General features: G+C 37.7%; 1 protein-coding gene across 1 annotated transcript in view; it reads right to left on the bottom strand.

Moving 5' to 3' along the window:
• Positions 1 to 12,500, bottom strand: part of LOC135210393 (uncharacterized) — a 28,619-nt gene that overhangs the window by 572 nt on the left and 15,547 nt on the right. Inside the window, exons 6-17 of the mRNA XM_064243298.1 lie at positions 11,579 to 11,679; positions 9,196 to 9,313; positions 8,365 to 8,549; positions 6,558 to 6,735; positions 5,501 to 5,642; positions 4,976 to 5,129; positions 4,609 to 4,739; positions 3,830 to 3,939; positions 3,342 to 3,557; positions 1,491 to 1,708; positions 626 to 779; positions 126 to 241 (exon numbers count right to left, since the gene is read on the bottom strand). Coding sequence (XP_064099368.1) covers positions 126 to 241; positions 626 to 779; positions 1,491 to 1,708; positions 3,342 to 3,557; positions 3,830 to 3,939; positions 4,609 to 4,739; positions 4,976 to 5,129; positions 5,501 to 5,642; positions 6,558 to 6,735; positions 8,365 to 8,549; positions 9,196 to 9,313; positions 11,579 to 11,679 — 1,823 coding nt within the window. The remainder of the gene's footprint in view (positions 1 to 125; positions 242 to 625; positions 780 to 1,490; positions 1,709 to 3,341; positions 3,558 to 3,829; positions 3,940 to 4,608; positions 4,740 to 4,975; positions 5,130 to 5,500; positions 5,643 to 6,557; positions 6,736 to 8,364; positions 8,550 to 9,195; positions 9,314 to 11,578; positions 11,680 to 12,500) is intronic.

The following is a 12,500-nucleotide window of genomic DNA, read 5'->3' as shown; positions in this document are numbered from 1 at the left end:
ATTACAAATTCAAATCACAAAGGATAAACTGAGATAGACCATATTCATGAAAAAATATGAATAACTGGCTATATAAGAATAAAAATATTAAGAGATTATTAATGAGAGATGACATAGCACCTCACCTCAGAAAAGCTGTACATCATAGTCGTAGCGGTGGGATTAAGATGGTTTGAAACGTTTACAGTCTGCAGAATAGTTCCGTTCTCGGTGAAGTATAAGGTGAACATGTCTACGGTTCCTGGGAGATAAAGTGGGTTTGGTATTTTATAGATATTTATATGTATCTATATATACAACATGTAAAAATTGTGTATACATACATACATACACACATAAATGAAAATACAATAGACTAATAATAAGCTTTTATGCAGCTAACAAACAGAATAATATTACTTTTAATTTTATATCTTTCACTTGGAAAAGTGTTCTCTTGGTATTTGGTGTGTCAGTCCTATTAATTATCTTCGTGAATCATGATTTCTCAGTGTCTAAAGTACTGTATGTTTTATTAAATGACTTTTCAAGTCTCATCTAAACGTAGCAAAAACCTATATTAATCTAAACGCCTATAATCCAAAGAATAATTTACCACTATCTCTGGTGGTGGTAAAGTATTTACCTGTTGTCATGTAGGGGATGAAAGTGAGGTTCGTCTCGGACGGGAATTGGTTTCCTTCTGGTCCAAAGCCGCCTAATAGGTCGTAGGTGGAGGTGGGATTCGAAGGGTATTTCACGGTTATGTTGAAGTCTTGGATGAGTTCCTCTATTGTCACCTGAAAAGGATATATATAGGTTGGTATGTCACGTCAATACTCAATGATGCTGGGACTCTCTCTCTCTCTCTCTCTCTCTCTCTCTCCTCTCTCTCTCTCTCTAGGCTTTGATAACCTATGGAATGTAAACTCTCTCTCTCTCTCTCTCTCTCTCTCTCTCTCTCTCTCTCTCTCTCTGCTTTGATTACCTATGGAATGTCCCCTTCGTTTGAAGCATTCGTAATTCTCTCTCTCTCAGGCTTCAATAACCGTTACAGATACACGTCTCTTAGGCCCCGTCCACACGGCCGAGCTTTGCTCGACGAACTTTGTTCGATGTGACGTCAGAAGCGGAGAAACTGCGGTAAAGTTCTGACTTTAACCGCCGTTTCTCCGCTTCTGACGTCACATCGGACAAAGCTCGACCGTGTGAACGGGGCCTTAAAAGTTCGCTCCCTCTCAGGCTTCAATAATCTTGCATTGTAACCTCACTTTGAAGTTAATTCTCTCTCTCTCTCTCTCTCTCCTCTCTCTCTCTCTCTCTCTCTCTAGGCTTTGATAGCCTATGGAATGTAAACTCCGTTTTAATTTCTCTCTCTCTCTCTCTCTCTCTCTCTCTCTCTCTCTCTGCTTTGGTTACCTATGGAATGTCACCTTCGTTTGAAGCACTTGTAATTGACTCTCTCTCTCTCTCTCTCTCTCTCTCTCTCTCTCTCTCTCTCTCTCTCTCACCTCGCAACTCACGGTAACCCGTGAGACATCATTGGCAATCGTAGCATTGACGGTGAAAGTTCCACCCTCGGCGTAAGGATGCGTAAACTGAGGCTGTAGATTACCGGGATCTGTGAAACCGAGTTCCTGAACGCCAGTTCCGTCGCCCCAGTCAATCGTAAGCTTCGCAGACGTCGGGAAAACGGCTCCGGTAGTCTCGCTGAAGATGATGTTAGCCACTGCAGATAAACATAAATCCTCTTTATTTCATACGAAGTGGAATGGATTTGAAATGTTTATGAAGTTGTACGCACTGCCGATGAAAATAAACCTTTGAATTATTTCATATGAAATGGAAAGGTTTGGAAATGTTTATGGAATTAACACCCGACTTTCTGATTAACGTGAAACTCAACAAACGAATCTCGTTTCATTTCACGTCTGTGCATCCGAGTAATCTTCATGTTTTACAAATAGTTTCTCTTAATTTCAGACGCCGTTGAAACTGAAGCCGCTCCCCTGAAGTGGTCTGAAGGGAAGTCACTGATAGGCTGAAACGTCTTGGGTGGTGAGTACAAGAGATATCAGGATTATGTCATTTTGATTAGGATTTTGAGGACTTCTAATCAACTCATGTCGACTTCCATTTTTTCTGTGTTAGCGTCTTTAAGCAAATTAGTATGTATGCGGAATAATATAGCTTTAAAACAAATAATGGAGTTACGTCGATTCTAATTATAAATTTAAGCCATGTTTATTTTCAGTGTACCGGTAAAGTTGTATTTGTGACGTAATTGCGTATTTGTCTTGACGTTAGGAAATGGTGGCCAAGTGAATAGGAATATAGTAGGTAGTTTATATCGAGTATTTCTTCATTTATATTCTCAGGTGCACACCACCAGTGTACTCTCGTGAGAAACATTCCAATAAATGAACATTTACAAATGCATTTGCAATATGACTTACTTATATTTTAGCGTTGGGAAGTTAGGTTTTTGTAGATGGTTATAGTATAAATAATTCAAATTGAAACATTTTTATTGTCTTGTTTTGCCGGTTGCAAACTTTGTCAATATCTGTGTGTATTCATTTGTATAGCCCACTGCATGAATTATAAGATGCTCTTACTTAAATTTAAGGGTCACATGAAAGATGCGTTTAAGGGAATCTAATCAGGCACCCATTGGATTCCCTTCAGATGCCTTATGAGGCTAAGCGTACCCGTTGTCCCCTTGGAAAGGCTTAGTACTGGTCTCCCGAAAATCGTCGTGGATAACCTAGACTCATCCCAAATGCCAAATTTCTTTGTTTTGGTAGCTTAAGCATTTGTTGTTGCCTTAAAGTCAGTAAATGAAATGTATTCCATGCTCTTTTCTTGAGGGCGTTCAGTGGTTTTCGTAATTCAAATAACTTTTGCTTTTTGTTTATATAGATTATTTCGATGAACATTAATTAAAGAAGGACGTCGAAGGTTCATTTGGTATCGTGTTAGCAGGGTAAATGCAGTCTGACTCGACCGTTGTAGTTACTGCTGGTCCCCAAGAGATAGAGAGAGACTCGTCCGCCATCCTGGGACATTTTCTCGTCCATGGGATTCACAACCACCCACTTGGCAGTCCTCAACTCTGAGGACGCAGCTTCAAGCCAGACCATTGGGACCTACAATGATAACAGTGTCAGTGTCATACACACTCACCCAATCTGACCTGTGTAATTACCACTGGCCCGCAAGAGGGAGGGAGAAGCTCGTCCGCAATCTCTGGACATTTCCTCCCCCAAGGGATTCACAACCATCTAGTAGACAGCCATCAGCTCTGGGAAACATTACATCAGAGCTAAACCATTGGCACGTCTCAGGTCATACAAACTTACCTTCTGTTGGCGTGACGAAAAACGTTTTTCCGGGAGCGACGGTCCACGTTGCTAGGACGGGGTTTTGTACGATAACCGTTACCGGTATACCGGTCATTGGACCGGTCAGGAGGTTGTGTGTGTTCCAGGCCGTTACCGTGACTGTGTAGACGGCCGGTACCGATACCTGGAGGGCGTAGTACAGGTGGTAATTCGTTCCCGTGTACGGAAAGTCACCTGTTGTTGGAATGAATGAGAAGATCATTAGAGCCGTATTTTGACAGGTAGTTTAATGAATGTGTGTTTTCGATTTTTATCATCTGTTTGTTTGAATGCATAGGTAAATTTATCAATTGAAAGACATATAAGTAAATTATTGATCAATTGATAAGCATATGAATTGGTTACGTAAGCGTCCAGTTTATTTGATTTAGACTAAGAACTGTAATTTAAAGAGAACGTATGCATCATCCTTTTCTTTAAAAGGTGTCGTTTCATCTTACACTCACCCGTGTTCACTATCGTATGAGGGTCATTGAACGTAGGGCTGAACGCGAAGTTGAACTCGATCGGGCCGGCTACGCTAAAGTTGGCTGTGAAAATGGCGTCTGCATCAGTCCTGTTCAAGAGGTCAGACATATAGTATATAATATATATTCACGCATATACCTAGTATATACGGGTCTCTGTATGATTTAATTTTTCTTTTACAAATGGTAGTTCATCTTTCATTCAAGAGTGGGAACATATCTCTCATTGAGTGCAGTATAATAGGTTATAAAAGTAAAATATGCATATATATATATATATATTATATATATGTATATATATATATATATATATACACACACATATATATAATATATATATATATATATATATATATATATATTCATGAAAGTGCGGTGAAGTATTGACGCACATATATATATATATATATATATATATATATATATATATATATATATATATATAATATATACACTACATAATGTATACATATATCATATATTTATTATTACACATATAAACTATAATAATATATATATATATAATATATATATATATATATATATATATGTATGTATGTATACATCGTTTAATTTCATTTTTCAAATCCCAACGACTTCAATAACTCTTTATCCGGGCATAGCGAAGACTCACCTCCGCAGAAATAAAAGGAAAATGAAACCTTGTAGGAGTTTTATTTTACGAGCTCACTGAAACTGCTCTCTCTCTCTCTCTCTCTCTCTCTCTCTCTCTCTCTCTCTCTCTCTCTCTCTCTCACCTTATGTAAAACGGGCTTTCAATATTGAGGGAAGAATTGTAGGTATCGGTTATAGTTTGGTTCACAAACATTGCGATATCCGTTATTGTCCTTTCGCAAGCTGTCGTGTTGCTCATTGTCGAACTTCCTGCCTGGAAATCAAAATTATTATTATTATTATTATTTCATCCAAAGTCTCAGGTATGAAAACCATAAGGCCAGCTTAGTCTTAAACAACAACATATTCATCTCCCATTGGGTTGCAAAAGAAAAGCATTACATGAATATGTCATTACAAACGCGTCTATTACCACGGCTGAATAGAACGCGCCCAAACTAACAAACACCTGATCACAGTATAACAGAACAAACGCAGAGAAACTCGCACCTGATTGGCTACTTCCAGCGTAACATTCTGGTTGACTACTGTACAAGTGTGAGTCATTTTCACAGGAGATTTCTTCTTCACTATAGCCGCTGCGTAGTGATGGGAATTCGTAGCTACACCCCCTACATTGTCTCCGGGTGTTGTTTTCAGTTTACTGTAAAGAAAAGTTAATGTCGCGAGGATGAGATGAAGATTTTTCGATAAGAATTGAGGTTCCGCTTTGCATTTTTTTATGTAAATTAAGTCAATTTCATGCATAAGTGGCTATGAAAATAAGGATGTGTCCATATTTATCAATGCTTATAAGTCAGTTAACCATCAAAGCTCAAAGTAAGGAAGTACTTCGGATACAAAGACGGTATCAAGTGTTTACTTATATAAAATCGGGTGAGATATACATACCATAGTTACCCCCTTTTCCTTAATGCTCGATCGTTTTCTATGAATGCAAATATTAAACAGTATTCGTTTTCTGTAAAGACAAAACCCCGTGACAACCTTTGACATAAATAGTATTCCCTTTACCTTTTACCGATAGTCCCGGTGACCTGGATGACGTCACCGATCAGGAGCGGGATAGGAGGGGAAATTACACCTCTGTAGAACCCTTCGGCGCCAGGGGCGCCTGTTACTGTCGTTCCAGGGACGGCTGTCCACGTTGGTGCTCCTGAAGAGAGGAGATGAAATTTCCTTGTTTATTATTGTTAGCTATTATTAAGTCATCAATGACATCTTTGAAATTATAGTTTACTCGTAATTCTTAATATGGCTGTTTCCTGTAAACACTGAATCCGAACTGGGCATACATTTTGAAACTCTTTAACCACTCTAGTTAGGATTTAAACCGACCCATGTCACTCACGCTTAAAGTATCAAGGATTTAATGCTAATTTTATTCTTCTATACAAGTATCTGACAACATGATACATTTTCCTAGAACTGGAATGGATCCGTTTTTACCATCGTAATGTTATGCTTAAGCGATTATTTGCTTATAGGCTGAGATAGTTATAAGTCTCTTAATCACACACAAGTAGGATTAAATTCCTCCTGGAAAGGTTAGTGTCTTCATATGCTATTCCCATTCCATTATGTATAAATAAATTGATTTTATAGGCTATCATATAATATATTATATATATATATTTACTATAATATATATATATATATATATATATAAGCGGCGATCTAATTACTATAGTAGATTCACATCCACGGTGCATCTGATGTCTTGGTCAGTCCCTTACGACGCTCGTGATTGGCTGTTGATAAGCCATCACAGGGCTGGAAACTCACAGTCTTTCGAGAGAGTTCACACAGGCAGGATGCACGTTCCTTTTCTCCTGAGGGATACTTCTTTCAAAAGTATCCCTCAGGAGAGGTGGAACGTACATCATACCTATGGGAACTCTCTCGAGAGACTGAGAGTTTCCAGCCTGTGATTGGCTTATCAACAACCAATCAGGAGCGTCGTAAGGGACTGGCTTATACATCAGATGCACACCTGATGTGAATCTACTATAGTTACATTAACATCCATAAGTATAAAGGGAGCGAGAAACCCACAATACTTCGTCCTTACCTTGAGAGGCTGCACACGTGGTGACACTTGTACTAGTGGCACATGTTGTTAAATCCGGGCAGAACACTTTAGGGGCAGCGCAGGTGTTGATCTGCCCGGTCGTATCCATTGGGCATGAGCTGCTACACCCGCTGACGGGCAGGCAGTACACCCCGACGGAGCAGCTGGGTCGACTGATCTGTTATGAGTTGGGGGGTGTAGTTGAATTGTGAAGTGGTTTTCAAAATATGGTATTTTTTCGGAATTTTAAGTTCTGACTATAATTTTGGGTCTCGTGCAAAAGGTTGGGATACGTCGTTGTCTTGCATCCAGTAGAAAATGCCCTTTCTATACTTTTCTGTCACAGGATAGGGTAATGGTTGTTGCTTAATCTGTCTGGCGCGTGAGGACGCTTGGTATCGTATATCTTAGGATGAAAATGAGGGATTTCTAAGGTTAATGAGACGCTATGATAGCATCGGACAAAGTGAGCCAGTGAACAGTTTCAAATTGCAACTTAGACAAAACAGGTGTAGTATACCTATATAACAGATGTAAACAAAACAGGAATAGTACAACTATATAACAGATGTAGACAAAATAGGTATAGTACAACTAACGGATGTACTATAGTCTGACATGCTACATTAGAACAGCCGTGACCAAGTTCTGGTATATGTTCAATGAATAAATCTTAGAAGATACTAAAACGTTAGAAGTACCTTACAATGGATTCCAGCTACTTCAAGAATGTTGTCTAATTTATTGGGCGTGTCAACATCCTCGAAAAAACATGAGAATGTCGGTTGGTATAGACTCGCCAAGTGGCGTGCCTAACGTGATACCATAACGCCTACCCCACTTAGCTAGCAGTGAGTGTCACTGAAGAATGCTTCTTATTCTCGGTAAGCCCCATTGACATTAGTCTCAGTACTCCTGATGATTTCAGAAGCTTATTCTGATGTTTGAAAAAGCTTGCGATATTGTTGCCCTTTGGAATCATGGATTAATCGATATTTATATAGCCAGAACAACGGGGTGGGATGGGGTTAAGGGCAGTGGGTGGATACACAGACGTCTTCTGCCAGAAATTGCCACAGAAATAGTTTATGGTCAGTTTGGCTTCCTAAACGATCCCGCACTTCCATAGGTAACAATGATCAGGGGCTCCAGTGCCAACCAAGAAATTGAATTGTTTTCAATTTAGACAAATTTATTTTCTTAGTGTGTCATGATCTACTATGCTATTGATAATATCTTCAAGGGTTTGAAATTGTATATTTTTTTGTATTGGCAAATGAAGTCTCTCTCTCTCTCTCTCTCTCTCTCTCTCTCTATCTCTCATCTCTCTCTTCTCTCCTCCCTCTCTCTCGATTTTAAAGGGATTAAAATTGAATATTTCTAGCATAGGCTAATTAATTCTCTCTCTCTCTCTCTCTCTCTCTCTCTCTCTCTCTCTCGTCTCTCTCTTCTCTCTCTCTCTCCTCGTCTCTCTCCTCTCTCTCTCTCTCTGTTTTCGAAATATTCAAGAGATTAAAGATGTATACATCTTTTATACAGGCAAATAAAATTTCTCTCTCTCTCTCTCTCTCTCTCTCTCTCCTTTTCAACCACAGTTTAAAAAGCAAATATATATATATATATATATATATATATATATATATATATATATATATATATATATATATGTGTGTGTGTGTGTGTTGTGGTGTGTGTGTGTATGTGTTTGTGTGTGTGTGTGTAAAAAAGCTTAGATTAACCACAGTTTTAAGAAAGTTAGAAAAAAATAGGTAAATGAATAAAAAGTTTAGATTAGAGCAAATCATACCTGAATAGTGTACGTCAAATTTGCTCCAGCCGAAGCCTTGACGTACAGTTCAAGCGCCACCAGTTCAGCCTCGAAGGTCAAGGGAGAGCGTTGGAGGACGATGGGGCTCGTTGAATTCGCTCCCGGGGCCACCCCATTGCTGATGCCCATGGGTGGAGGATTCCCGAAATATTCGAATTCGTTTCCTGGGGGAGAGAGAGAGAATTCATTGAGGAAACAGGTCTGGGTTTCAGATGTGTAGCGAATTCCGTTAAGTAACGAGGATTGTATTGTAGTTTGTACCTGAAAATATATAATATATATATATATATATATATATATATATATATATATATATATATATATACTTATGCTTATATGTCACTAAACTGGCGGCGTGACAATATCTATATGACAATATATTTAGCTAAAGCCACAAGAAAAATAAAAGGAGACGTACCAAACGCTTTTATTGTATATATATATATATATATATATATATATATATATATATATATATATAGATATATATATATATTGTATATAATGTGTGTTTGTATGCATGCATGTATGTATGTATGTATGTATGTATGTATGTATGTATGTATAAAATATATATATATACACACATATAATATATATATAGTATATATATATATATATATATATATATATATATATATATATATATATAGTTACATGAGTTTATTTTGTTGATTTTGTTTGCGAATGTATTATGATTATTTAATGTTTTTGTGTAACTGGCTACTGACAAAAACGAACAGCTAAGTTGTAAGTTTAACCGCCAACTTTGAAAAGAGCACACACGCAGGCGTGTACGGAATCTCTCACCTAGGCCATAGAAAGTATTAAGGAGTGAATCGTCACTGAAAGTCCCAGTAAAAGGCTCGAACTGGGTTTTTGGTGTCAGTTCAATACTACAGTTGTATTCCACTTCTGGATCCACTACCTAAAATTACAAAGAAAGAGGATTAATTGTCTTGTATATAATCAGACCACTGAGAATAACAACAGAAAGCATCGTGGACAGAGTACGCAATTTCGGATCAAATTTTGGGAGGGGTGAGGACCGGTAAAACGTCTAAATTGTTCAGTTTGCCCCATGGTTTTAAAGTATCAACATCTCGGGTAATAGAGAAGCAAATCAAAAGTTATATATTGGTGCATAGTTTTAAAAATAAATCTCTACAGGGAGCTTTCGGGGATCTGTTTGATTCCCCTGAATCGAACAGATTTCCGAAAGCTCTCCGTAGAGATTATGTAGTACCAGGGGAATCGAACAGATTCTCGAAAACTCTCTGTAGAGATTTATTTTTGAATATTTTTATCCATACAAAAGTGCCGATTTGTTTCTCCATTCAAGACTTATCATACTATGAATATTGTTTCATCTCCGGAAATTTGAAAAGTTGATTTATATTCCCGGACTCCTTATATTTTCTGCAGACATACTTTATGTCTGTTCCCTTTCTTTATTTTTAAACCCGTTCTCCCATCTCATGCAGCGGAACAACTGCTGTTACTCTGTAGCAACCTAGTTCAACCTCAAAATGACATAAATTACGTTTTTTTTTCCTTGTCGTATTGATCTTTCAAAATTCCTACACGCAGAAGCTGTCATTTGTGTGGATTCTAACTTACCTGCGTTCAACTTCGGCGAACAAGATGGAAATTTTAGACCTCTGCTCTGAATCCAGTGGGGTTTTCTAATAAATTCGTTCGATATTTTTTGGATTTTGTCTGAATTCAGACCTGCAAATGCTTTAGCTCTTATAGAACATGAGTTTATAAGACAACGTCTGCCATCTTGTAATATCTTTTACTATGTTGTTTGTATTTATCCAGTGATATTTGACACTTAATTTTCTCCAGTGCATTAAGATCTAATCCCATTACCGACCGTATAATAATAATAATAATAATAATAATAATAATAATAATAATAATAATAATGACTGGCACAACAAACCAATGCACGGACAATACATGAGAGACTAAAGAACTAGCCAGCGATGACACGTGGCAATGGCTACAGAGGGGAGAGCTAAAGAAGGAAACTGAAGGAATGATAAAAGCGGCTCAAGATCAGGCCCTAAGAACCAGATATGTTCAAAGAACGATAGACGAAAATAACATCTCTCCCATATGTAGGAAGTGCAATACGAAAAATGAAACCATAAACCACATAGCAAGCGAATGTCCGGCACTTGCACAGAACCAGTACAAAAAGAGGCATGATTCAGTGGCAAAAGCCCTCCACTGGAGCCTGTGCAAGAAACATCAGCTACCTTGCAGTAATAAGTGGTACGAACACCAACCTTAAGGAGTGATAGCAAAACGATCAGGCAAAGATCCTCTGGGACTATGGTATCAGAACAGATAGGGTGATACGTGCAAATAGACAGATATGACGTTGATTGACAAAGTCAAGAAGAAAGTATCACTCATTGATGTCGCAATACCATGGGACACCAGACAGTGAGAAAGAAGAGAGAAAAAATGGATAAGTATCAAGATCTGAAAATAGAAATAAGAAGGATATGGGATATGCCAGTGGAAATCGTACCCATAATCATAGGAGCACTAGGCACAATCCCAAGATCCCTGAAAAGGAATCTAGAAAAACTAGAGGCTGAAGTAGCTCCAGGATTCATGCAGAAGAGTGTGATCCTAGAAACGGCGCACATAGTAAGAAAAGTGATGGACTCCTAAGGAGGCAGGATGCAACCCGGAACCTCACACTGTAAATACACCCAGTCGAATTGGAGGACTGTGATATAACAAAAAAAAAAAATAATAATAATAATTATTATTATTATTATTATATTATTATTATTATTATTATTATTATTATTATTATTATTATTATTATTATTATTATTATTATTATTCAGAAGATGAACAGTATTCATATGAAACAAGCCCACCACAGGGGTCATTGGCTTGAAATTCGAACTTCCAAAAAAATAGGCTGTTCATTCGATAGAAGTAACAGAAGATTAAGAGAATTACAGAAAGAGCGGATTACTTAGTAGAAAAACAGACAAATTAACAAAATCGATAAATAAATAAAAATGTAAGTAAATTACTAAAAATACAAGGAGAATTGTATTAGGGTAGGAACTGTTTAACAAACAATAGTTTGGGGCTCAAACAAATCCCTGATACATAGAACCAGAATTACTTATTCTTATATCAAAGGCATATAACTTACCACTGGGCATCCAACAACATCAACGCTGGAACTGTCCGAAGTAACATTGAAATTCACAGCCTGACACAGCTCTTTGTTGACTCCAGGAATTGATCCGCACACTTGAAAAAGAAAAAGCAAGTAAAAGCAATGCCAGGCTTAAAATTGAAATAAATGTCAATCTAAAATACGTAGGAAAGGAGATGGGGGGAAGAGAAGGGAAAAGTATACTCACAGTAGCATGAGTCTTGAAATGGAGAAAGTAATCCTATGTATAGTTACGAATATATTTGAGAAATAAATCTCTACAGAGAGCTCTCGGGAATCTGCTCGATTCCCCTTTTCAACTTACAGATTCCCGAAAGCTCTGTGTATGGATTTATCTTCAGATAAATTTGTACCTATACATAACTGAATTTGTTTCTCCAGGGTATTTATTATCATTATTCGGAAAGTTAATCGTATTCATATGTGGAACAAGCCCACCACAGGGGCCAATGCTTGAAATTCAATCTTCCAGTGAATATTATTGGTGTTCATTAGAAAGAAGTATCAGGAGGTAAAGGGAAATGCAGAAAGGGGGACATCATTTTCTAAAGAAGAAATAAGTTAACAGATTAATAAATAGGGAAAATTTTAAATAAATGATTAAAATGCATGGAAATTGTATTAGAGTAACATTGCACAGCATCTTCGCTTCAACTTTTGATATTTAAATTGCACCACATCCTCAGGGAGACAATTGTAGAGATATGGGGAAAGGGGGGGGGGGGGGGTGGGGCGGGATGGGGGGGGCGGGATAGTGACAATTAAGGATGATAGCGAACATATATCCTCACAAGAAGAGGAAAAGGATTGGAAAGGGAACTGTGTAAGAGCTGAAGAATAAGTATGGTTGCAAGGCCACTACTGAGTTATGAGCAAAACTTATCTGCTACCTGAG

This window comes from Macrobrachium nipponense, chromosome 39, assembly GCF_015104395.2.
Source record: "Macrobrachium nipponense isolate FS-2020 chromosome 39, ASM1510439v2, whole genome shotgun sequence".
Classification (NCBI taxonomy): Eukaryota; Metazoa; Arthropoda; class Malacostraca; order Decapoda; family Palaemonidae; genus Macrobrachium; species Macrobrachium nipponense.
This window is presented reverse-complemented; position numbering and strand designations above follow the sequence as displayed.